The following is a 26,354-nucleotide window of genomic DNA, read 5'->3' as shown; positions in this document are numbered from 1 at the left end:
GAAGACTGGAGTCCAAAGTGCCCCCTTAAGATTTGACACTCGGGCTGGAGAGATGGCTCATAAGTTTAGAACACTGGTTCTTCCCCGGGACCTGGGTTCAAGTCTCAGCACCCCCATATCAGATCACAACTGTCTGTAACTCCAGTCCCAAGGGATCTGACACCTCTTCTGGTCTCCACAAACATCAGGTACACACAGTACACAGACTACAGACTACATACAGGCAAAACACTTGTATATATAAAATAAATAATAGTAATAAAGGACTTGACATTGTCAGCCACGTGTAGTGGCCCATGCCTTTAATCCTAGCACTAAGGAGGCAGAGGCAGGCGGATCTCTGAGTTCAAGGTATTTCTGGTCTAACAATACTTTCCACTCTCGGTAGGCCTGGGGGGCTGGACAGCAGTTGCTCGGTACTAACTGTCCTGTAGTCCCATCAGACCTAGATTTGGGAGCAGCCATTCTTGTCAGAGCCTGCACCAGCAGGGTTGTGGCTGTAGGGATCCTGAGCTATGGACAGGTCACAGGACTCTCAGGAGACTGTAGTGATGAAGAAGGGGAGACAGGAGGATGAGGCAGGGGTCAGGGAAAAGCAGCCTGAGTTCTGACTTGGATGTCCAGGGATATCATCCACTGAGAGCCCCGCCCCCAATCTGGTTCGTATTGATCCACAGTAGTCAAGAAGTACAAAGGGAGCAGGGGTACTGGGTACTTGTTTGCTGGCCCATGAACTGGGACAAGAATCAGTTTCTAAGTGTCCAGAGCTGGGTTTGAAGTATCCTGGCAGCTTGGAAATCAGAGAGGTGCCCTAGGGAGATGTCGTTTCAATTTTTTTTTTCAATTTGTTTGCTTGAGACATAGCACTGGCTGACTTTCACCTTACAGAAACACATCTGCCTTTGCCTCCCAAGTGCTGGGAGGATAGAATAGGCAGGAGCTGGCTTGGGAAGAAGACACAGAGTAGGGCACCAAGCCTGAGGACCTGAGTTCCATCCCTAGGAACCCATGTGCTAAAAAATAAATAAAACTGTCAGATTTTCTATCCTCTGACCTCCATGTGTGCATATGTAAGTAAATAAATAAATAATGGAATTTTTTTAAAAAAAAGTTCAGCCATCATCAGAGTGTGGTTTGGTGGAGCATGGCTTTAATCCAGCTCAACACTTGGGAGGCAGAGGCAGGCAGATCTGTGAGTTAGTGTCCAGCCTGCTCTACGTAGTACCCAGAAAGACATGGCAATACTCTGTCTGAATTAAGAAAAAAAACAACAAAATGCTCATACTCAGGAGTGTGGCCCAAGGTCTGAGTTTGGAGCTCCGTTGAGAGTTTGAAATTAGGATTGTCACTCAAGGTCTGGGGGTCAGAGGTGGATGTGATGGTGTGATCCTGAGAGAATGTTCTGAACTCTGAGTCTGGGGTCAAGGCCGGCGTCAGGATCCTTGTTATGATCCACGGTCTGGAGTCAACGGCCTGGAGGGAGCATGGACAAGATCCTAGTTTGTGGTGACCACGGGGCTTGGGGTCGTCCTGGAGTCTTTAATGCCTCCTTGGACTGCCACCCGCGTCCCGGACCCCAGCGGCGCGGCCTCTAGGGGGCGCTGCCGCCCGCCTGCCCGCCGCCTGCCCGCCCGGCTCGGCCCCTCGGCGGCTCGCTGGCGCTGTGCGCGGCAGGCGGGGCCGGAGGCGGCGGCGGCAGCTCCGGGCGCGGGGCGGGCGGAGGGCGGGTGGTGGTTGGTGGCGGCGGCGGCGGGCGCCCCGACTGCAGTCCCGGCGGGAGCGGAGCGCGAGCCGGGCCGGGCCCGAGCCGGCGCCATGGGGGCGGCGCCGCCTGTGAGCGGGCGACGAGCGGGGACCGGACGGGGCGGCTGGCGGCGCCGAGGCCGACAAGCCGCGCGGGCCGGGCCGGGCCGAGCGAGCGGGAGCGGAGCGGAGCCTCGGGCGGCGGGAGGAACAGCGCCGCCGCCGCCAAGATGGCCGACCTGGAGGCGGTGCTGGCCGATGTGAGCTACCTGATGGCCATGGAAGAAGAGCAAGGCCACGCCGCCCGCGCGCGCCAGCAAGAAGATCCTGCTTCCAGAGCCCAGGTGAGCCCGCCGGTGTCGGGGCCCACGCGCCCCCCCCGACCGGGTACCATGACCCGGGGACCCCTCTCTTCCTGCCGTCCCAGGCACCTGGGGACCCCCTTATTCGGGGACCCTGTGCTCCAGGGGCCGCACTATCCTGGCTGCCCCAGGCCCCCGGGGATCCCCTGCCCCAAGCACCCCGACGATCCCGGCTTGCCCCAGGATCGGGGACCCCCCTACTCCGGGGACCTTCTGCCCCGGAGACCCACTATCCGGGCCGTCCCAGTACCGGGGACTTCTCCTGTCCCGGCCGGCCGCAGGCCCAGGTGCTGCGAGCCCAGAGCGCCCCAACTCCAAGCTCCCCGCCGCGCTCCCCGGGCCGCACTGCCGCTTCCTGTATCTCACTGCGGGGACTGGTTCGCTGTCAGCCCCCTGGCTCTGCTGCATCCCTCTTCCTACCCTGGGGCTGGGCTCTGCCCCTCCACCCTCTGTGTCCCCTTACGGTTGGTTCCCCTTCCCCAGGTCTGCCTCTGTTTACCCGGTATGTTGCCCCTGCTCCAGCACCCCTCTCTTTGGTGTTCCACCGCCCTGTTCACTCCTCTCAGCAGTGATTAACAGCACTCTTGTGTGATGGTTTGTGGAGTAGGGAGCACGAGTCGGAGACTTTTTTGCCTTCTCTGGTGGTGTCACTGCCCTTGGCTTAGGTTTGAGAGTGCTCTTTGGGGACAGTGCATGGTTGTGTGTGCCATCCCCAGGGGCTGCGCTCGGGGTGAGCCAAGTCCATTCTTTACCCCTTTTCCCCAACATGTGGTTGCCTTGTGGGTACTCTTGACCAGGGGACATCCCATCCTACTGTAGCTGGACTGTGCTACCGCAGGACAACTGATGTCATCACACCTGGTATCAAAGTTTCAACTGTTCAGGATGTGGGTCGGTGCAGAGTCGGGCAGGATGTGAGAGGTGTAACTGGGGTTGTCCAGTGTATTGTGGCAGACTAGACTTATCTTCCCACTTGAATGCACAGAAGACCAGAGACTGAGTGACAGTTGTAGTGTCGTGCCCATAGGACAAGGTGTGTGTATGTGTGTGTGTGTGTGGTGTGTGGTGTATGTGAGGGGGTACATCTCACACTTGAATGCTTGAGAATGGGCTTGTGCAGTATCACCCCAGGTTAATCCGTGGTGGGCACCTGGCCTCCACGTTAGGGGGTTTTCAGCTTCTCGTATATTTTGTTCACTACCCGGCCTGAAGGGTGGCCTAGAGATGCCCTGCCAATGGAAGAGCAGATGTGTCCTACCCATCAGGGTGCCTTATGGTGGGTGGTAAGGCCAATCCCAGCAGCTTTTCATGCCAGCCCCCTTTAGCAGCCAAGAAACTGGACCTAACTTTACTGCCGTATTTTATCACAGGACGGACTTGGGGCAAGTTCTTTTCCCTTTCTTGACCTTGATTTTTACATCTGTGAAATGTGGGCAATGTGAACTAGGCCTCTGGTGGCCTCAGGTGTTGGAAGCAGGGTGGGCAGCTTGCAGGGTGCTGTTGTACAGCTCACCATGCCCTCCCCCACCCCCTGCCAGTGGCGCTCACGGGTTTCGGATGACTGAGAATCAAGCCCAGTAGAGGAAAATTAGTCTGCGTTTTTAAAGAGGCGTTGGGCGCCCCTTTTTTCTGAGACATTTGCAATCAGATTTCTCAAAACAGGAACTAGATTGAATGTCAGCCCAGGCTGTCGAGGGGCAGCAGGTTAGGACGAAATGAGTTCAGAAATGAACAAGACCTGTAAAGGAAGAGACAGGCGCGGCGGTCAGTTAGCCATCTGCGGCACTGCCTAGTCCTCCTGGGCAGCCACCACCAGGAGAGTCTTGTGCAAGTGTGAGGTCTACAGAGTTTGAGGTGGTGCCTTTCTAGAACTCTCCATATTTGGATAATCTTTCCCCAGAATGCACTTGCTCCTAGAGGGCCCCGCCTTGGGTCGCCCTCTGCAGTGTTTGAGAACCCTGGTAAATGAGCTGTACCTCTTTCCCTTTGCCCTTCATTGGTTGGCAGTGGTGGTGTGATAGGAATAAGAATGGAGATCTTATTAATTCGTTATTTATTTTGACATCTGTTGTCTCAGTTGATCCAAAAACCAGCGTGTGTATGTGAAGTTGGGCATAGGCCATCCTGCGTGGACTAGTTGCTCAACAGTACCAGGATGGGGTGAGAATCTGAGCAGAATGGAGGCAGGCTGTGAGTTTTTGGGACCGATGACATTGGTTACAGGGGATACCAGCAGTAGCATGTTGGTCGAACCAATTGCTCAATCTATGAATGGTGAGGAGCCTCTAACTCCAAACACTGGTAGTGCGCAGGACAGGGAGGGACCCTGAGCCACCCTGCAGTGGCCAAGGCCCTTTGGCATGCGAACCTCCATGCTGGAAAGCCTCTGTGCCACACACTGCACATTCTTGAGGCAGACCTCTCTTGCCCTTGAAGGTGGTTGTGGTCTTGCCCATTTGCCCAGTATGTCCACGTCCCAGTTTGCAAAGTGCCTTGTCTTCTCAGCCCTGGTATGCTACCCAGCAGGTGGTATTTTCCTCAGTTATTGATCAAGGTCTTGAGGTGTGTCATACAAAGGGTCTGGGATTGGATCACAGATCTTGTGGAGTCCTAGTTCTTCCTGTTGACTTTGTCTCCTCTACCCACTGACGTGCTACTGGGCTGTGGGGTGGGATGGGATTGGGGCACCCATTGTCTTGAGAGCTGTGGGTCTAAGGTGGTGGCCTGAAAATAGTAGTAGGGCTTCTAGGTACACATCAGCTGTCACAGTATACAAGACCCAACCCCTTTTCCATTTCCCTAAAACAGAGAAACAGGCTACCCTGGGCAAGGCCACAAGCACCAATCATATACAGAATCCTACTTCCCCAACATGAAGTCAGGATTAGGGAAAGAAGCAGTGGGGTTCGTTCCTGTGCCAGTGTGCCAATGGGAGTGTTCCTACTTTGGGGTGGGCCATCTTGGCAGCCTTCTTGTGGCTGGTGCCCAGGGTTGTGGCCTGACTGAGCTTGGACATCACAGCTCTATTTCCCAGGGCTGGGGAATGGGAACTGTTGGGCATAGTGCCACTGTAACTTGGCAAAGGCACCTCCCCTTCTGTCACCTAGAAGATATGGGGAAAACAGACCTATTCCCCGACCTTCTCACAGGGAGGGGGGTGCTGTGTGGATAGAACATGAGGGGTCCTGGCTCCTCACTCCAGCAATACTGGTTCACATGTGCCCCAGGACAACTAATCCTGACTGGGCCTGCCTCAGTTATCTGCTTTGATAAACCAGGAGGCTGGTCCTTCACTCGTGACCCTCCAGGCTGTGGGACTGTGGTCTGGGCCTCGCCCTGCAGAAACTGTGCTCTTCCCAGCAGCTTCCACAGTCTTATAATTATCATCATTTGCTTAATATGACCATGAGGCCCTGTGTAATTAATTCAGGGCTCCTGCTCGAGGAGCCCTGCCTGGGCGGTCCCAAGAGATGTCCCTGCTTTTCCCCAGTGACAGTAGCAGCCCTCAGCAGCAGTATTGGGGAGCTGGGTGCCTCTTGCAGCCTTCTGGTTCTCTGGGCTATTTCCTGGTCCCTCCCCCACCAAGAGCTTCTCCCCTGCTGCCGCCCCTTGCTTGTTTCCCCCGGACTCCTCAGACCCTGCTACTCTTCCTTCTCCGTTTCTTCGTTCCTGTTAACTCATTACGGCACAGGACTTCCTGCCTGGATTGGTGGGGGAAGGAGTGTTAAGAAGACTTTTGCTCTTTCTTCCTCCCTTGACTTCTCCATCACCAGAGAAAGCCCACTGCTGCCAGCCTTTATCCCCTTTCAGAACATTTCCACTTCAGTAGCAGGGACCCACCCCCTCCTGCCCCTGAAAACAAGATTATCTTTCTGCAGTCTATCCCTGCGGGCCTTTGAAGCTGCTGCTGCTCCCTGGGAATGGCTCTCCTGAGATGTGTTTTCCCATCTGTCCTCCTCTCTGGAGCAGACTCTCATGGATTTGCTATTTAAGTTGCTCAGCTCTGCTTGCTTCTCCACTGTGCACTCAGTAAATGGATTTGAAGGGAGGCATGAGCGTCATAGGTTGGGATCCGTGCACAGGAATCTGGGCTCTGTCAGCCTAGGAGTGATTTGTCCTATTAATGCACAGTCCATTGCTTGTAGTAAATCCTGGCTGACGTCAAGTGTAGGCACACACTCTACAGCAGCTTCTGGTGCCCAGGTTGCTGTATAGGGAGCTGAGAGCCCTGGAGGCCCCAGGGAGTCCAGCTGCCTGCACATGGCTGTTGTTCTAAAGATGTTATGGAATAAACAGCCGAAGCCAGGAGCGTGTGATGGTTTTTGAGGAAAGCACAGCCTCCTTTATACCTGCTGTTTCTCCCTGGGCCCCTCTCTACTCCCCACTGACTCCTAGGTCCGTTTCCTCTTTGGGGACAGTTACTCTTAGGTTATTTCAGGCCCACTGCAAACGAGATCCTAAAAGTAAGGCATTTGGCAACTGCATTTTTCTGTAACGACATCTTGTCTCGCATCACTGCCTTACTGAAAAGGGCGGTTTTTGGTGATGTAGATGTGGGTGTTTGGTGGTAAAATGGGGGTCATTTCTCTGAGGGTGGAAGTTGCCCTAGAATTGGAATGGGAACAACCCCCCTTTTACGACTGCAGAGCAAGGACCTCTAGAATTGTGGGTTTTTTGTTGTTATTGTTGTTGTTATTTTTTTTTGAGACAGGGTTTCTCTGTAGCTTTGAGTCTGTCCTGGAACTAGCTCTTGTAGACAGGCTGGCCTCGGAACTCACAGAGATCCACCTGCCTCTGCCTCACAAGTGCTGGATTAAGCCATGCACTGCCACCACCCAGTTTAGAATTGTGTTTTCAGTGCACACTAACAGGATGTCTATGCCTCGTGTCATAGGCTCAGTAAGGTGCAGGGTGCCTGTTTATGTATTGTTTGTGATGACTGGAGTGTTTTCCTGAGCGTCCTGCAGGAGAGCCTGGAAGTCTGGGGCTCACTAAACATTGCCATGGTCAACCACTGTTGTCCTTTATTGGCCAAGGGTTTGCACAGAAATGGTGGCCACAATTGGTCTTCCTTTTTTTGGTAACAGCCCCATCCTTGAGCTCTGAGAACATTGTCAGGCCCCAGGGAGAGTCATCAAGAAAAATTAATAAGAAGCCCCAGGGATCTTCCTCTGCCTGTTGCCACCTCTCTGCCAGGTTTCCTGGAAAGGCTGCCAGGGAGTACCTCAGCTGCAACCTCAGCTTGTTAACTGTCCCTACCTGAGTGTGACACTTCCCAGTGTAGCTGGCCGCGCGACCCACCAGCCTTGGAGGCCTGTAAGCCTCTGCACCAGATCCTTCGGGTGTTACAGCAGCAGTCCATGTCATATAAACACCAACACCACGGTTGCCAGCCAAGACTTGTCCTTTTCCAGTCTGGCAGGCATATCCTAAAGCCCCTGGTGAGGTGGGAGGGAGGCATCAAGGAAGGGGCCTGGGGTACTGCCCTGGTCCTAGAGACCCTCCTCCAGCATCCCCACGGAGGCCAAAGAGAGGGTGGAGGAAGCCCTGTTGACACATTCCTCAACAGCCAGTTTGGATGTTTCCTTTGTCACAGGCCTACTATTGGCCTTATAGGACTCCTCTTTACTATCGAAAATGGGCATGTTTGCCCCAGACCCCTTCCTGTAGGCCCTCCCAGTCCACACAGCTAAGCTCCCTGACCTTATGTGGGAGCCATCTGTGAGGGTCATGCCTGATGTGTTAGGCCACTATGCCCGAGTGTGGGACCTGCTCTCCTACTGAAGCACGTCGGTACCTCTCTTACCAGAAGTTCTGCTTAGACACCACTCCCTGCCTGCCTGCTGTCCTCTCACCTCAGCCACTGCTGAGAAGGGCACTGCCTTCTTCCTACTCCTCAAACTATGTGAGAGGTGCTAGGAATGGGGATGGGGCTAGGTATGTTCCACAAACCTGATAGCCACCCTAGCATAAAGCATGTCAGGGCCTAGGTGCCCTCAATTCTTTGGCAGAACTCTGATGGGCTCTAGGGAGTTGTCCAGGGAGTGTTTATGCCGCTCTCAGGGTCAGAGGAGCAGCAGCAGCTCTGTTCTGGTTCACCTCCTGCCAATGGCTCTGGCCCGTGCTCTGCCTCCAAGAGACTGCCTGGGCTATATAGCCCCTTTCTCCAAGTACAGGACAATGTGGGCTCGTTAGCTTAGCACAGGATCATGTTCTAGGAGTAGTGTAGGCAGGTAGGGGTTGTGGGGGTGCCAGATAATAAAGCTTAGGGCAAGCCGGGCGGGTGGTGGCGCACGCCTTTAATCCCAGCACTCGGGAGGCAGAGGCAGGCAGATCTCTGAGTTCGAGGCCAGCCTGGTCTACAAGAGCTAGTTCCAGGACAGGCTCCAAAGCTACAGAGAAACCCTGTCTCAAAAAACCAAATAAAATAAAATACAAAGTAATAAAGCTTAGGAAAGCTATGTCCTGATGTCTAGGAGGGAAGACACAGGCTAGCAATGGGACAGAAACCCTGCCCCCCACCCCGATCTTTCAGGGCCTTCTGATATGTAGTATAGAAGTGACAGTTCCATTGCCTGGACACTTTTGTTTTACAGAACAGGAAACCAACAGAGAAGTCCTAATTTCGCTGAGTGAGCATGGTGGCACAAGCTCGAGTACTCTGGAGGCTGAGGCAGGGAGATTGCTAGTTCAAGGCCAGTCTGGGCTACTAACAGGACCACATCAGAAAGCTAAAGTAGGGCTGGGGAGGACGGCTCAGTGGATAAAGGACCAGAGTTCAGACTCCTGGCACCTACAGAAGAGTCGGGTCGGCTTGTGGTTCACTTGTTTACCCCAGAACTTGGACAGCAGAGGGAATAGGATCCCCGGGGAGGGTGGCTAGCCCCAGCTCTGGGTTCTGAAAGTCTCTGCCTTAGTAAGCGAAGTGGAGAGTTCCCAAGGGAGACATCTGACAGCGACCTCTGGCTTTTCTAAGTGCGAGCACAGTACCTGCCTCTGCATACACATGGGTCATGTGACCACACATACGTACATATGCCAAAGTAAATAAAACAGCTTGTGACCTGACCTCCTGGGAAATGTGGGCAGGGCTCTTTGGAGCCTGGCCAGGGTGCCCTTTCAGCTGCCAAGGAACAGGCTGCAATGTCTCCCACCTGGGAGTAGTAATAAACTTACTGCCCTTCACTCTGTAGCTTGGGCTGACTTAGAAACTAACTATATGCAGGCCTTAGCTTCCCAAGTGCTGGGCTTATGAGCAGCTACCACCATGGTCAGTGCTTTTTTTCCTTCTTTTTTTGTTTGTTTTTTTTTTTTTTTGTTTTGTTTTTTTTTTTTTTGTTTTCAAGTCCTGGCTGTCCTGGAACTTGCTCATAGATCAGGCTGGCCTCGAACTCACAGAAATCCTCCTGCCTCTGCCTCCTGAGTACTGGGATTAAAGGTGTGTGCCACCACCGTCCAGCGTGCATTTGATTTTTCTTAATGACCCAGAGGGGAACTTGAGAGCCATGTGCCTCTGAATGGGTGGAGATAAAGATGCCACTCAGAAACATGTCATATCTCTAGGTACTGCCAGCATCAGGGACCCAGCCTCCCGTGCAAGCCTACACTTGCTCGTTGGCCAGGAGTTTCGTCCAGTGGACCCCCTTTTCTAACCTGCCAGCTTCCATAGCCTCCAACTCTGTGGGGCTAGACCGGAAACCCAAAAACTGCCACGCTAGAGGGCCTTCCATTCGAGGACTCTGCTTGGGCCTGGCCTTACGTTCGGTTTGGGAAGAGTATTTATCTTATTTAGGAAGACTTTTCCTTTCTTTATAAGGAAGAAAATAAAGTACTTTGGTCTGGGAAGAATGCTATGACCATGCCCAGGTGTAGCTTTTGATGGGAGGGACAGTCTTCAGCTGAGATTCTGCTTTCTGCAGGCCCCAGGCCCAGTAAAAAAGCAGAAAGCCCTGCCCTGTTGGTTCCCTGGCTGTCTAAGGCGGGGTCTCTTACAAGCACTGTATCTCCCCTTTGTACACCCGTATCAGCTGCTCTGGGCCCTACAATGAGAGATAGTGGTGGCAAGCTCCCTGATCTGGGCTGAGAAATGCCTTCAACCAAAATGCTCTGTTTTTCCAGTTCTCAGGAAGCCAGTATAGTGTTGGGAGGATATCCCAGTGGTACCAAGGGCCCCCATTCCCCGTGTCCTGCCCAGCTCCTGATGAGGTATCCCCAACATCTGGGATCTCTATCTGTCATCAGCATCTTCCTGTCCATAAACCCCACCTGACCCTACCTGATCGTGTCCATCTGACCCTCCACTGCATGGAAGATGGATGTGCTGATATTTTCCCCCTTTATGTTCATATCCTGTCCTGTCTGTGAACCAAAATATCCAGAATGTAAAGATTAGGTGACCAAATAGAGCACCCAGGACTTGGGGTGGTGACAGTCTCGCCATCCTGGGCTATCTGCCAGGTGAGATCCAGGCACCCGGTTTTGCAGGTTTCTGAGCCCTATGTTCCTGTGCCCTCCTGCCAGGTTTTTTCAGGAGTTGCCACTGCCTTGCAGGATCCGAGAGATGAGCCTGCTGTGTGGAGAGCTGCCTGGCCAGGCTGCCATCTGCAGGCAGAGCATGGGGCGTGTCTGATTTATCTCCTTATTTAAGTTTTGTTTGACATAGAGTCTCACACTGTTGCCCAGGCTGGCCTCAAACTCACAGAAAACCTCCTGCCTCAGCCTACTGAGTGCTGGGATTTTAGGTGTGAACTGCCCAGCTGGACTCTGAGTCTCAGCTTTTCCTTCAAGCTCCTGTTTGTAAGGTTTGTGTCTGCTCTACTCTGAGTCCCTCTGAGTCTTCGAGGATGAGGAAGTGTTTTGATGGTGGTCCCCAAGAGGAGAGGTTGGACTAGGGCATAAGCCTCAGCCAGGTACCAGAGAATTATGGTCTTGCTGGCCCAGTAGGAACCAGCTCTGGCAACAATGTGGGGGTCCCTGAGCTTGGGCAGGAGTTGTGGACTGGAAATCTAGAGTCACCAAGGCCTGACCTGGTCATCTGAGCCTTGCTTGTGGTCAGAGACGCCTGTGGTGGAGCTGTGGTGTCTCCCAGCCAGCAAACCAGGGCGTCACAGTTTCAGGATTGGGCCTTGGCAGTTTTGCATACTTTATTATCTTGAGAGGACTTTCCTGAGGAAGGCCAACAAAGCTAGATCCTGGGAGGGCTGGGCCTTGAGTCTGGTGCCCTGGCACTGCTTTCTCCAGTTCTGCTTTTGACCAGAGCCGTCATCTTTTCAAAAACTTCGAAGTCCACAGAGCAAGGTAGGACTGGCAGATACCCCTCTTACACCATAGCCCAGTAGCCTGTGCCACCTCCCCAGCCCCACTTCCTCCCCACCTTATCAGAGTGTCTACCCAGACTTCCTTAGTGACCCACTGAGGTTTCTGTTCTGTCTTGGATCTATACCTTCAGATTGCACCCTAGTTTTGAAATCCCTTGCACCTGAGTTTTGTCCTCCCTTCATGCAGGTTTTTGTTTGTGTTTTTTGTTTTTTGGTGAGTGTGTGTGTGGGGGGTGGGGTTCAAGATAGGGTTTCTCAGTGTATCCTTAGTTGTCCTGGAACTCGCTCTGTAGACCAGACTGGTCTTGAGCTCACTGAGATGCCTGCCTCTGCCTCCCAAGTGCTGGGATTAAAGGTGGGTGCCACCACCGCCCAGCCAAGATTTATTTATTTATTTTTTATGTAGATGAGTCCTCTATGTACACCTTTATGCAAGAAGACGGTATCAGATCCCACTAAAGATGGTTGTGGACCACCATGTAGTTACTGGGAATTGAACTCAGGTTCTCTGGAAGAGCACCCAGTGCTCTTAACCACCAAGCCATCTCTCCAGCTCATGTAGTTTTTGTTGCACTTTCTTCCCTGACCTGTAGGCCTCTTGTTGCTGAGCCAATTTTTTCCTCACCTGCCTTAACACCCCACCCCCACCTGAGCTGAGCTTCACCACCGGATGGCATCCTGTTTGCACTCCAGGAAGCCAGCAAAGGTCCGCCATCTCCACACAGCGTCTCCCTGCCACCCCATGCTGATCTGACCACAAGCCCCACTGATATCACAGACAAGGGGTCTGTACCAGGGACAGACCTGCCTAGAAGCAGGTGTGGGTATCACACCATGAACAGTGCTTTGACTCTAGCCTGGGTGACCAGGCCAGCCTATGCTTGACCTGCCGGGGATTCTAGGGGAGGCAGTGCCGGATATGGAGAGCTGCACCGTGGCTGTGAATCCTCAGCAGCCACAGTCTCCTGGGAAGGATCTGCTGGGCTTCACATGTCCGCCAGCCCCTGGCTTCTCATGTGCCCTCAGTTGGGCAGCTATGTGTTCTCTGAAGAGGCTAGGCTAGTGGAGGTCAAATGTGAGCAGAGCTGGCTGTTTGGGGCAGCTTGGCAGGTCCGGCATGCCTGTGGCCCCAAAGAAAGGGTTAGAGACAACAAGGAGTCCTGAAGTATCAGTGAGACATTCCTAGGCCGCACACAGTGTTGCAGTGAGATCAACAAGATAGGGATGGTGGAGTTTGTCTCAGGAACGTTGGTGACCAGTCCTTCCCCTATGGCCCTAGACAGGAGTCATGTTTTTATCAATGTGCTAGGGACACACAACGACACTTGGACTTTTCTTTTTGAAACAGGGTCTCATGTGACCCAGGCTGGTCTTGATGTTCCTGATGTTCCTGAGTGCTAGGATGAAAATGAAATACAATATAAACGCATCACTTTAAAGTATTCAGCCTGGGCGGTAGAGCACGCCTTCAATCCCAGCACTCAGGAGGCAGAGGCAGGCGCATTTTTATTAGTTTGAGGCCAGCCTGGTCTATAGAGTGAGTTCCAGGACAGCCAGGACTAAACACAGAGAAACCCTGTCTTGGAAAAAAGAAAAAAAGTGTGTAATTAGAAACTGGGTGTGGTAACACACACTTGTAAACCCAACACTGAAGGATTGCTACACGTTTGAGGCCACCCTTAGCTACAACAGCAAGACTCTGTTCCCCCAAAAGTGAAAAAGTGAAAACAGAATTCAGTATTTCCTGTGAGTGCTCACTGTGTTCACTGCCCTCCTCCCAGAGTGTCCTCTCACTTCTGAGGGAAATACTACCCCTGGGCTGGTGAGGTGGCTCAGCTGGTAAGGCAACCTGAGTTCAACTCCCAGAGCTATCCTCTGACCTACACACACAAATGAACAACAAAAACTCACGGTCCCGGGGCTGGAGAGATGGCTCAGCGGTTAAGAGCATTGCCTGCTCTTCCAAAGGTCCTGAGTTCAATTCCCGGCAACCACATGGTGGCTCATAACCATCTGTAATGAGGCCTGCAGGAAGAATACTGTATACATAATAAACAAATAAATAAATATTAAAAAAAAAAACCTCACGGTCCCTTGGCAGTTTCCCTGAAGTTCCTAGCACCTAAAGTCTATTTTCTGTCAATGAACCTGTCATGGAGTCATGTGGGCTAATACAGTCTGATTCCTCTTATGACTGCCGTCTGTTACCTGGTCCTCTTCCTGAGCTTGTGAAATGTCGCTGCTTCAAGGGTCACCCATGTGGCAGTGTGTCTCAGTGCTCTGTTCCTTCTGATGGCCAAACAGAACAGAGCCACATTTTGTTGATTTGTCCATTATCCAACTAATGGGCAGGTCCTAGCTTTGCCATTTGGCTAAGTTACCAGAGTCAATGTGTGTGACACACTTCTACAGGCAGTAGGCACAGGCGAGGAGCTGCTGCCCACTGTAACCTTGGGTTCATCTGAGGTGACTTACATGGACAGAATGCGTGATCAGGCCAGCTGGGGGTCTGGTAGCTCCCTGGAGGGCTTGAAGACACTGAATTGAAGGATGGGTCCCTTCAAGCCAGACATGGTGGCACTTACCTGTAATTCTACCACTGGAAAGGCTGAAGCAGGGGCCTCTGTGGGTCCAAGGCCAGCCTGGGCTATAGTGTGATTCTACCTTTAAAAAAAAAAAAAAAAGGCCTCAGAGAAGATGGCTCAGTGGTCAGTGGGTAGAGGTGTTGCTGCCATGCCTGGCAACTCCCTTGCCTTCTTCTCTGACCTCTACACAGGCTGGCATGTATGCACCCCTCGCATGCACAATAAATAACGCTTTTGTTTTTTAAAAATGAGTAGTTCCTTGATCCAGGCTTCTGGGCAGGGCCTGCAGCCCCAGGTCTCTGTGGCCCTGCTCACTGTGCCCCTTGCCTGCAGTATCCGCAGTGTCATGCAGAAGTACCTGGAGGACCGAGGAGAGGTGACCTTTGAAAAGATCTTCTCACAGAAGTTAGGTAAGTGCAGCACCTCTCCCAGCCTGAGGTCTCTCCAGGAAGACTCCAGGGTTAGCTTCCTGTCACCCTGCCATATGCCCCTGTCCCAGGAGGTTCCCCCATCTATTTACCCCTCCCCCCAGTAAAGAGTGATGACCCTCTGTGCCTCCCAGCCCCTGGCTTCTGCCCAGGGAGCCCTGTGGTGGGGGTGGGGGCCCATCAGTCTTCCCCAGGCGCCAGGGAAGTTCCTCCTTTGGGTTTTTTGTTTTTGAGAGTAGCAGCTTCCCCTTGGCGCAGCCACAGCTGCTCTGAGCCGTTGGTGGAACTGACAGGAAGAGGCGGGGCCCTTCCTGTGGTGCCTGTAGAGCTGTGGTTGACCCCGCCCCCACCCGAGCCACCCTCCCACCCCTCTAGTCCCTAAGTGAGCAACCTGCCTTGGAGCTGGTCCCTCCATCCTTCCTCTGGTGTGTGGTGTATACCCTCGTCTTGGAAGTATGCTGCCCACCCCATGTCCCAGCCCAGGGAAAGCTTGGGGTCCTGTCCCAGGAAGCCTCTAGTCACAACAGGGCACAGAGTTGGGCTTCCTGAGGCTGGGATCTCAGTGTGGAACTGGGGGTAGCGTGGAAGGATCAGGCATTGGGGGTCAGTCTTAGTTCAGCAGTAGGCCAGGAAGAGCACAGCCTGGGGTACACCTGAACCTGTGCTGTCTGACCTTGGGCTTGCCCCTCCTCTCTGAGCCGCATGCTGTTCAGATCTGACTAAAGGAACCCCGAGCCCAATCAGACAGGGTAGGACCTGAGTCAGTGACGTCAGTAAGCGCACTTTGCAGTCCCACACTCTCCCCATAGCCTTGTTCACAATCCTCATTAAAAGATCAGGTTAACGTAGGAGAAAGATGGCCGTAGGTACTAGCAGAAGACACCTGAAATTAGAGGCCATTACAACACTAGGCGGACCAATGCGCTTTAAAGAAACATAGAAAGTCACCCAGCACAATTCAGCATCCCAGCGGTGAGGTGGTCGTGCACATCTTTAATCCTAGCACTCAGGAGGCAGGAGGATCTCTGAGTCGAGGTCAGCCTGGGCTACAGAGAGAGTTACAGGACAGCCAGGGCTGCACTGAGAAACCCTGTCTTGGAAAACAAAACAAACAGAAGAGAGCCTTCATATATTTCCATAGCCCATAGTCCGGCAGTACCACCAGCACTGGGGGTGGGGTTGTCTGTCAGGGCATGAGATGCAGAGCTAAGCCCACCCCACTCCTCTAGCTTGCCACAGTACCCGTGTTTTCCAGCCATTATTCCAGAGGCAGATTCTGGGAATAGTGCAGAATACAGTGGCCCTAACCTGGAATCTGGGACTCCCAGGCTGGTGACAGCCTCGGTGCTCAGATGCTTATACTCTTTCTGAGGTACCGCCCATCTCTCCTGCTGCCTTGGCTAGTTCTGGCTCTAGGAAATGCCCATGGCGATGAGAAGGCCCTTAGAGGAGGGTGTGCATGGCTCAGCATGACCGGGCCGGATTGGCTTTCAGGGTACCTGCTTTCCGAGACTTCTGCCTGAAACCACCTAGAAGAGCCAAGCCCTTAGTGGAGTTCTATGAAGAGGTACGATGTCAAGGTCTGAGAGAGGTGCTTGGGCACCTTCGCTGAGTCTGTGAGGCACCTGGGATCTAGCCCCGTTCCCTGGCCACAGACCATCTATGGGTGGTGCCTTCCAGATCAAGAAATAGAGAAGCTGGAGACAGAGGAGGAGCGTTGTGGTCCGTAGCCGGGAGATCTTTGACTCCTACATCATGAAAGAACTGCTGGCCTGCTCTCATGTGAGTGTCCTAGTCAGCTGTCCTTGGGTGCCAGCCTCATATGCTGGCTCCCAGCAACCTGGGGTTGGAAGGGAAGAAAGGGCCTTGTATGGGATGCACAGCCGCCTCTGTCCTCTCCAGCCCTTTTCAAAGAATGCTACCGAGCATGTCCAGGGCCATCTGGTGAAGAAGCAGGTGCCTCCAGATCTCTTCCAGGTACGTGCTGGGCTCTTTTCTCATGACCCCACCCTCCCCAGGTGAGGTCCTTCTGCCCTTAGACAGCTGGGGTCCTGAAGCCTGGGGCTGGATGCAGAACCGGGGTCACCAGGGGCTAATAGATTTGGTCACCAACTCCCAGCTCCCTCCCCACAGCCATACATTGAGGAGATTTGTCAGAACCTCCGAGGGGATGTGTTCCAGAAGTTCATTGAGAGGTGTGAGTCGGGGGAAAGAGAGGGAGAAGAGGTTCTGAGTAGGACAGCGGCAGCTGCTCTGGCTCTGAGCTGGCAGGTGCCAGGTCTGTTCATACTCCATCAAAGGAGCTCGTGGGAGGTCACAGACCCTTTGTCCTCTTCTCTCACCCTCTTTCTGGAATCACCTTGCTGGTCTCCCTGTTCTGTGGAGTGTCAGGGTCTAGGCAGGGCTAGGCCTGAGATACACACTGCCTTTGTGGCTCGAACCTTCAGAGCCCAGGCAGAATGCTAGGAGCAGCATTTGCAGTCACAGCTACCTAGCCATAGAAGGGATGGGGGTAGCTGAGAGGGTGAGTTCACTGGAAATGAGCTTTTGTGTGAGCAGCAGTTGCTATACCCTGGTGGAGGTCTGACTGGAGGCTGTCTCTCTGATCCCAGTAGGCTACCATGGCTCAGCTAGTGAGGGTGTGTGCCTGAGCTGACCACAGGCTCAGGGTGTCTCCATGTCCACTTGCCAGGGCTCTGGAAGGCAGTGGGTGGGACAGGCTCTAATATATAATAATAATGGCCTCTTAATACCTTGAAGTTTGCCTATGTGTGTATCCCCTTCTTTCCCAGTGACAAGTTCACACGGTTTTGCCAGTGGAAGAATGTAGAGCTCAACATCCACGTGAGTGGGCCGAGGGTGCTGGCATGCCAGGGGACCGTGGGGAAATGCAGTGGCCAGGGCTCTGCCATCAGCCTCACCGTGGTAGCTCTGGATGGGAGGGGGCCAGTGCTAGAATCCCAGTGGGGGCGGCTGGAGAAAGATGTGTGGCCAGATCTCAAGAGTAGGAGATCCTAGTACCAGGGCCTGTCCCTGCTGCCCAAATACTTCCGCTGTGGTGCTGGGCCCAGGAGGCCTGCAGTGACCTCAGCTGTTGCCACCCTGCAGCTGACCATGAACGACTTCAGTGTGCATCGCATCATCGGGCGTGGGGGCTTCGGTGAGGTCTATGGGTGCCGGAAAGCAGACACAGGCAAGATGTGAGCACCCTGATCAGTTGGTACTGGGTGGGGTACCTGAGGGAGTCAGGCTTCTAGAGGTACCATGAGGGATTGGGACCTTCTAGCTGTTACGGGGATCAGTGTCCCAAGCTTGCTGTCCCTGAATGCTAAATGTTCAGTCTCTGCCTAGAACCATACCTTATCCCTTGCTGCCACTGTCCCTCCTTCCTGTCTTCCTTTGGCTATTCTGTCTCCTTCAGGCTCCTCAGAGACTAATTTGCCAGCACCTTTTGCCCTCTCTAAAGCATTGGCTGTGTCACGTGTTTGTCCTGCATCTGGTCTTCATCAGCAGCCTGCTGAGGCAGCCTGGGGCTCTGCCCTGCAGGGTGTGCCTGACACAGCTGACCTCCTACTCCATCATAGGTATGCCATGAAGTGTCTGGACAAGAAACGCATCAAGATGAAGCAGGGAGAGACCCTGGCTCTGAACGAGCGGATCATGCTTTCCCTCGTCAGCACCGGGGTGAGCTGGGAGGCCGAGCGGGCCCCCATAGTGACCTCTGACCAAGCCTCAGCTGGCCTTTGCTCACCTTCCCCTCCCTCCTAGGACTGCCCCTTCATCGTGTGCATGTCGTATGCATTCCACACACCAGACAAGCTCAGCTTTATCCTGGATCTCATGAACGGTGAGCCCAGGACCAGCCCTAGGGGGTGGACCTAGGGCTGGACCTGGGCAGGAAGCTGAGTCTCACCTGGAGGGCTGCCCCTCAGGTGGGGACCTGCACTACCACCTGTCTCAGCATGGAGTCTTCTCCGAGGCCGACATGCGCTTCTACGCAGCTGAGATCATCCTGGGTCTTGAACACATGCACAATCGTTTTGTAGTCTACAGGGACCTAAAGGTAAGGGGCTGCCGCCACCCAGCCTTCCCATAGGTCTGTGACAAGGTTAGCTTGTCTCCCTGCCTTGCCCTCCTCCCTCCCTGCCTGAACCACTTTCTGAGTTCACTTGTGATTGGGGAAGGGGGGTGCCGTGTCCTACCTGGGGCCTTGTCCCAGAAACCTATAGTTCCCTCCAGTGAAGGCCCAAGGTGGCCTCCTCCTGGCCAAGCAGCTCACTGGACTTTCCTTCACAGCCAGCCAACATTCTCCTGGACGAGCATGGCCATGTGAGAATCTCGGACTTGGGCCTAGCCTGTGACTTCTCCAAGAAGAAGCCCCATGCCAGTGTGTGAGTGCCCAAACCATTCCTTCCCTTCCTGAACCTCCTCCCCTTCACTTACAACTATGCTCCCACAGGGGCACACACGGGTACATGGCCCCCGAAGTCCTGCAGAAGGGTGTGGCCTACGACAGCAGTGCCGACTGGTTCTCCCTGGGTTGCATGCTTTTCAAGTTGTTGCGGGGGTGAGTAGGCTATCCCAGGTGGGCAAGTAGGGTGAGGCCCTGAGACCTTGTTCACCAGTCCAGATAGGAAGCAGGGAGGGGAGCCCTCCATGGCCTGGGTATGAGGGGTGGAGCCCCCCTCACTTCTCACAAACCTCCTTCATGTAATCTATCCCAGTTTTCCTATTCTTGTCCTTTGATGTTGGTCTTTGACCTCTTGTGCAGACACAGCCCCTTTCGGCAGCACAAGACCAAAGACAAGCATGAAATTGACCGCATGACGTTGACAATGGTGAGTGGAGGGTAGCTGGTAAGGGCCACAGTGGTGCCAGCACAGCTCCTAAGCCAGTGATCCCTTCCCTAACCCTGGAGCCTCTGGCCTCCTTTGTGCTGCCAAAGCTCACACTTGCTGGGGACCAGCAGGAGGCTGGGCCTCCCCTCCTGCTGCTAGCTTCTACTCCTCCCCCAGAGCCGAGGACTCTTCCTGGGCTCCTACTGACTTCTTCCTCCTCTTCCTCCTGGAAGGCTGTTGAGCTGCCTGACTCCTTCTCCCCTGAACTCCGATCCCTGCTGGAAGGTTTGCTGCAGAGGGATGTCAATAGGAGGCTAGGCTGTCTGGGCCGTGGGTGAGTGTCATGCTGTAGGCTGCGGCCTCTGGCCCTGCCCCTAGAACAGTGGCTGTGTTTCATCCTGTGAACTCCTCCATGGTCAGCCTTGTGAGGTGCTCACAAGGGAGGTCACGGCCCACACTGTCCAGTGTCCTCAAAGTGACAGGGCTGACTGGGTGTGTCACTTTTGGAACCAACTGGGAAACAGCTTTCAGAAGGCCCAGGAAAGTCTTTGTAGTGAGGTGATGATAACCATAATTATAATAGTTTTTTGTTTTGTTTTTGAATGAGGTGGGGCTTATTTTTCAAGACGAGGCCTCATGTAGCTTAGACTCCCCTCACTCTGTAGCTGAACCTGGCCTTGAACTCCTCATCTTCCTGCTTCCACTTCCTAAGTGCTGGGATTAGAGATGTGTGTCACCACACCCAGCTTAATAGCAGCTTTTTATGTCTGCTGGAATATTGGTTAATTGCCAGGCAAAGTGGTGCTAGAACCCACACCAGCCCAGGATGTGGGAACTGTGTCTCCCATTTCGAGATGAGAGTTATGGAACTCACTTAAGATCTGAGTCAAGCCTGAGCTAATGACCTCACAGTCTGGACCTAGCCTAGTTTATGAGGTGCAGAGCCCAGGTGACAGGTATATCTCTCCACAGGGCTCAGGAGGTAAAAGAAAGCCCCTTTTTCCGCTCACTGGACTGGCAGATGGTCTTTTTACAGAAGGTAAGAGCCTTTCCAGGGGTAGGATGGGGAACCCCATGGCCTCTCACCCCAGCTGATGCCCAACCCTTGCTCTTCGCAGTACCCACCCCCACTGATCCCCCCACGTGGGGAGGTGAATGCAGCTGATGCTTTTGACATTGGCTCCTTTGATGAAGAGGATACAAAAGGGATCAAGGTACTGCACCATGCCCAGCCCTGAACCCTGAACCTGGCCTGCTCTGGGTGGCCCTTGCCCCTCCTCGGTCCCTATGAGACACTGTGGCAGCCCTGTGGGCTGTGGGCCATACTTCCTCATCCCCCAACCTCTCTGGGGACAGTGGTCACATGAGGCATCCCTGACTTAGGGCCCTATGCAGGCCTGTGACTGACAGTGTCCTGGCATCCTTTGTCTACCCGCGTTTCCCTGCCATGTCCACCTGGTGAGTACTGGACAGTGACCAGGGAACTGACCGCAACTTCCCTCTCACCATCTCGGAGCCTGGTGGCAGCAGGAGGAGGCAGGATGGTGGAAGGATGACTGTTTTTGATACCATCATACTGAAACAGATCGGCTGGAGGCACGAAAGAAAGCCAAAACAAGCAGCTGGGCCATGAGGAGGGTGAGGACTCCTGACCGTGGGGGACACCAGGCCTGTTGCACATTGTAGAAATGAGAAGTGGGCTCTGCTAAGAAAACTGACCAAGACCACAGCCAGAAGGGATGGGGTGGGGTGCTGAGCCTACATCCCATCTCTTGTGCAGACTATGCCCTGGGTAAGGACTGCATCATGCATGGCTACATGTCCAAGATGGGCAATCCCTTCCTGACCCAGTGGCAGCGGCGGTACTTCTACCTGTTCCCCAACCGACTTGAGTGGCGGGGTGAAGGCGAGGCTCCGGTAAGAAGGGGCACTGATGAGGGCACAGGGTAGATCCCAGGGCCTTTCTTTTCTTTTCCTTTCCTTTTCTTTCTTTTCCTTTCCTTTCCTTTCCTTTCCCCCCCCTCTCTCTCTTTCTCTTTTTTCTTTCTCTTTCTCTCTCTCTCTCTCTCTCTCTCTTTCTCTCTCTCTCTCTCTCTCTCTTTCTCTCTCTTCCCCTCTCTCCTTCCTTCCTTCCTTCCTTCCTTCCTTTCTTCCTTCCTTCCTTCCTTCCTTTCTTTTGACAGGGTTTCTCTGTGTAGTAGCTCTAGCTGCCTAGCTATCCTGGAACTAGTGAACTCACAGAGATCCTCCTGCCTCTGCTTCCTAAGTGCTGGATTCAAGGTGTGCACCACCACTGCCGGGTCCCACAGGGCCTTTCTTCACAGCCTATTCTGCCCCTCCCATCCTGCAGCAGAGCCTCCTGACCATGGAAGAGATCCATTCGGTGGAAGAGACCCAGATCAAGGAGCGCAAGTGTCTCCTGCTGAAGATCCGCGGTGGCAAGCAGTTTGTCCTGCAGTGTGACGTAAGTAGGGCCTGGTGCGGGTGCAGGTGGGCGGGTTCCTGGCCAGTAGAGGCTGATGGAGCCTGAACATGCACAGAGTGATCCTGAGCTGGTGCAGTGGAAAAAAGAGCTGCGTGATGCCTACCGCGAGGCCCAGCAGCTGGTGCAGCGAGTGCCCAAGATGAAGAACAAGCCACGCTCACCTGTGGTGGAACTGAGCAAAGTGCCACTGATCCAGCGTGGCAGTGCCAACGGCCTCTGACCCACCTATGTGCTGCCCGCCTGCCCACCCGCCTTTTATAAACCTCTAATTTATTTTGTCGAATTTTTATTATTTGTTTTCCCGCAAAGCGGAAAAGGTTTTATTTTGTAATTATTGTGATTTCCTGTGGCCCCAGCCTGGCCCAGCCCCCAGGGAGGGGTCCGCTTGCCTCGGCTCCTGCTGCCACCAACCCAGCCACTGCCTAACACCCTTCCCTGACTCCTCTCCTCCCCCCTCCCCTGGGTCTTTGCTCCCAGTGTCTTTCTGTAAGGAAGAGGAGCAACCCTCAGCAGCCCTCTTGCACCTCCATGGGGTGAAGCCACACTCGGCAGTGTGCTACTCCAGGCTCTGTGGGCTATGCTCGGCCTGTGGCCCAGCTGGGCGGCCCAGCACCCCCGCCCTAGGAAGGAAGGTGCAACATAGGGATACTACTTGAACTTTCCAATCACAGCGCACGTGCCACAGAGGGACAGACCCCCTGCTGTTCTACCCTCTAGCCACTGGTGACAGAAGGCCCTTGTCTCCCCAGACCTAGAGGTCTCCCACATGACTGGCTTCTAGGTCCCTGTTCAGGAAAAGCCTCTGTGTCACTGTTGCCCCTTCTCCCCTTCCATGGACACTAGGGCTGGGTCAGAAGGCTGGCATTGGCAGTGGCTGCTGCTGGCCTCTGTGCAAGTCCCTTCTTCCCATTGCGTGCCCGGACTCAGGAGCACAGAAAAGGCAATTGTGGTTTGGGCCACACTGGCCTAGCTTGAACCTAGGCCCCCAGCTCTGGGCTGGGTCAGGCTCACCTGCCCAGGACCACAGTGGGACAGCTTGGGCAGGTGAGTGGCACAGCATAGGAGCCCAGCTGGGGACAGTCCTCCTTGTCCTGGCTGGTCAGTGTGTCCCCACCCACACTGTCCAGCCCCCCGGCCCACGTCCTGTCAGTGCCACCGCCCACAGGTGCCACCTTGCCCACCGCATGCCCCCTTGTACCAGTCCCGCAGCCGTATGTGGTGTCGCGCCCTCTCCCCCTGGGGCTGGGTCAGCGCACCTCCCCCTCTTGTCTACTCACTCCCGGGGCGTTTCTTTGCCGATTTTTGAATGTGATTTTAAAGAGTGGAAATGAGACTATGCGTTTTTATAAAAAATGGTGCCTGATTCCTCGCTGTCTGGTTCTTTGTGCTGGTGATCACTTTTCAGTCCCTTCTGTCTGGGGCCTGAGGGGGGAGGGAACTTAGTAACCCATCCTTCCCTATCTGGAGGAGTGGGTTCTTCTGCCCACCTTCTAAGTAAGCAGGAGTGGTCCGTGGTCCACAAAAGCTGTCATGTTTGGAATGGCTGGGGACATACTGACCTTATCAAGTTCCCCTACATGTCAACCCCCATTCCCTCTCAGCGCATGTGTTTCTTATCCACACTGGCTGTGTCTGCCATTGGCCTCACTGGGGTCACTGGGTTTGAGGGGTACCCCAACTTCAAGCTATCTCCTAAGAATGAACTTCTTTCTCCTGTTTCCTTGCTCCGGCTCTTTGGAGCTGGTGACAGAACATGTAAGCACCATTTGCCTGCCCTGTCCACTGTAGGGGTGGGGTGCACAGAGGAGAGATAGTTTCTAGGAAGATACTGTGTGGTTTTGGGTTATGGCATTTGAGGTGGGCCTCCAGGATCGAGTGGCCAGAAAAGGTCAGGCACTTATGAGTGTCTCAGCAAACACAAAGGAAGGAACCAGACACTGGGGCCCTGAAAGGCCAGCACAGACCCAGAATATTCAGTGACTGCAGCCTGGAGAGATGAACAGACTGAGGGGCTAAAGTTGCTTAGCTCCTGGTGGTTAGCAGAGGCTAGTCTCAAACTCACTATATAGCCAAGGATGGCCTTGAACTCCTCATCCTTCTGCCTCCACTTCCCAAGTACTGGGATTACATTCCCAGTAATGTCTGGCTAGTTCTCAAGTTTCAGGCAGGCTAAGTTCATGAGAACTGATCTGGTCACTGCAAGAAGTAAGAAGACCGGGTCAGCACTCTTTTTTTTTTTTTTTGGTTTTTCGAGACAGGGTTTCTCTGTGGCTTTAGAGCCTGTCCTGGAACTAGCTCTTGTAGACCAGGCTGGTCTCAAACTCACAGAGATCCGCCTGCCTCTGCCTCCCGAGTGCTGGGATTAAAGGCGTGCGCCACCATCACCCGGCTCCGGGTCAGCACTCTTATCCAGGGAAGATGGTCTTGTAACGCTGATAGTGAAGGGAGAAGGGAAAGAGGCCAGAGAGGAGAAAATCCTGAGCAGGGCAGTAGGCCAGGCCAAGCTTAGGGATGAGAAGTAGGTGGTCAGACCTGGAGTTTATTAAGAAGGCCATGATGTTATTCAGGAGGTAAGGTAGAGCTGGGCATGGTGGCACACACGTTTGATCCTAGCACTTAGGAGGCAGAGGCAGGTGAATGTAGGAGTTCGAGACCCGTCTGGTCTATATAGTGAGTTCCAGCCAGCCTAAGCTGCATAATGAGACCCTGTCTCAAAACACAGTTAGGAGGTAGTGGCACACAGAGGCCGGTGGATCTCTGTGAATTCGAGGCCAGCCTGGTCTAGGAGAGTGAGTTCCAGGACAGCCAGGGCTACAACACAGAGAAACCCTGTCTCAAAACACAACCAAGGATCTCTGTGAGTTCGAGACCAGCCTGGTCTACAAGAGCTAGCTCCAGGACAGGCTCTAAAGCTGCAGAGAAACCTGTCTCGAAAAACCAAAAAAAAAAAAAAAAAAAAACCCACCAACCAAACAACAAATCAAACAAAAACCCAACAACAATGAAAAAGAGGTAAGAGCGCAAAGCACAGCTGTCCTGGGAGGAAGAAAATAAAGCATTGTTTGGCTTTTGACACCCTACTGGAGCAACATAGAGTACCTATGACCCAAGATGTTCTGTAGTGGCATCATGGCAGGAGGAGAATGGAACAGATAAACTCTCAGCCAGGAGAGGCCGACATGGCTGTCAGAGAAGTAAAGAACTGGTGGAGAAATCCTCAAGACTGCAGCAATTCCAGGGTTAGGGTGGAGAGGACATGGGGACAGGACAGTCTCAGAGGCCAAGAGAAGCCTTTGAACTCCTGCCTAAGTCCAGACATCACAGATGACCTAACTGCACCACACAAGTTGAGTAGTAGCAGAGATTCCAGAGAGCTATAAGCCTCCTGACCACAAGAAGAAAAGGGTGGGTAAAGGTGGCAGTCGGGCTGTAGAAATGATGACATCCTAGGGCAGGAAGGAGCCTCAAGTTAATGGCTTTCTCCATCTTACCAACTGTTAGAGATTTGCAAGATGGCTCATCCATTAAAGGCACTTGCTGCCAAACCTGAGTTCAAGGGTGGGAGAGAATCAATTCTCTCTCTCTCTCTCTCTCTCTCATCTCTCTCTCTCTCTCTCTCTATCTCTCTCTAGCTCTCTCTCCTCTCCTCTCTCTCTCTCTTTGTAGTTTCACTGTTTAGCTCTCCTGGAGCTTGCTTTGTAGACAAGATTGACCTGGAACTCACAGAAATTGGTGTTTCTCTGCCTCTCAAGTGCTGGGATTAAAAGCGTGCACCACCACCACTGCCCAGCATAGAGAAACCAATTTTTTTTTTATTCGAGACAAGGTTTCTCTGTAGCTTTGGAGCCTGTCCTGGAACTAGCTCTTGTAGACCAGGCTGGCCTTGAACTCACAGAGATCCGCCTGCCTCTGTCCTCCCGAGTGCTGGGATTAAAGGTGTGTGCCACCAGGAGCCAACTCTTAAAAGTTATCTTTTGACCTCTACACTCATGAGCATCCTCACACAAGAATGAATGGATAATCAAATGTAAATTTTAAAAATGGAGAAACAGACAAGTGGATCGGTTTTGAAAAGACTGGTTTATGGCTTCACCAAGATCTCCTCAATGACCCCTTGGTAGGACTGAAGAGAATCAGGAGCCAGAACTAAGATAACTGCCTGCACCCTAGTTCCTGTGTGGGTGGAAGTGCCGGCCTTGTTTTGAAACTGTCCTTCCTTCCCTATTGACAGTAAAATGCAGCCTCTGCAAAAGGAACCCACGTGGTGGCAGTGTGCACCACGGCCAATTTCCCACGGAGAAAGCCTGTGTTCTCCAACCCCATATGACTATTCCTGACTCCAGTGCTGTTGGGAGGATTCCCTCCTCATGATGTGATGTCTTCCAGGCATCAGGGAAAGGCAACTCCTTGGGGGAAGAGGCTTCGACTGGTGACTGGTCAGCATAGGGGCTGCTACTGGGTGGGCGCTCATCTTCAGAAGCTAAGTGCCTTGCCTGGCAGGGATGAGGACAAGAATTCCCATCTTACCCGCACACAAAAGGCCAGTCGGTGCTTGTAGAACCTAGGAAGGGGCTGGGTGGAAGGACAGGGTGTGGG

General features: G+C 53.5%; 1 protein-coding gene across 1 annotated transcript; it reads left to right on the top strand.

Moving 5' to 3' along the window:
- Nucleotides 1-1,857: 1,857 nt before the first annotated feature.
- Grk2 (G protein-coupled receptor kinase 2) lies at nt 1,858-23,124 on the top strand. Its single transcript, XM_038345430.1, is given in 26 exon segments — nt 1,858-2,027; nt 2,029-2,087; nt 14,341-14,421; nt 15,930-16,015; nt 16,128-16,153; nt 16,155-16,217; nt 16,338-16,412; nt 16,569-16,630; nt 17,228-17,279; nt 17,544-17,635; nt 18,020-18,119; nt 18,204-18,282; nt 18,368-18,498; nt 18,732-18,826; nt 18,895-19,002; nt 19,207-19,273; nt 19,507-19,607; nt 20,246-20,312; nt 20,392-20,487; nt 20,684; nt 20,737-20,844; nt 20,847-20,882; nt 20,885-20,911; nt 21,054-21,190; nt 21,624-21,737; nt 21,814-23,124. Coding segments are annotated over 26 exon segments (2,082 nt in total). The 5' UTR covers nt 1,858-1,973; the 3' UTR covers nt 21,979-23,124.
- The last annotated feature ends 3,230 nt before the right edge of the window (nt 23,125-26,354 follow it).

The sequence above is a fragment of the Arvicola amphibius genome, chromosome 1 (assembly GCF_903992535.2).
Source record: "Arvicola amphibius chromosome 1, mArvAmp1.2, whole genome shotgun sequence".
Taxonomy (NCBI): Eukaryota; Metazoa; Chordata; class Mammalia; order Rodentia; family Cricetidae; genus Arvicola; species Arvicola amphibius.
The sequence above is the reverse complement of the archived record's forward strand: the minus strand, read 5'-3'. Positions and strand labels throughout refer to the sequence as shown.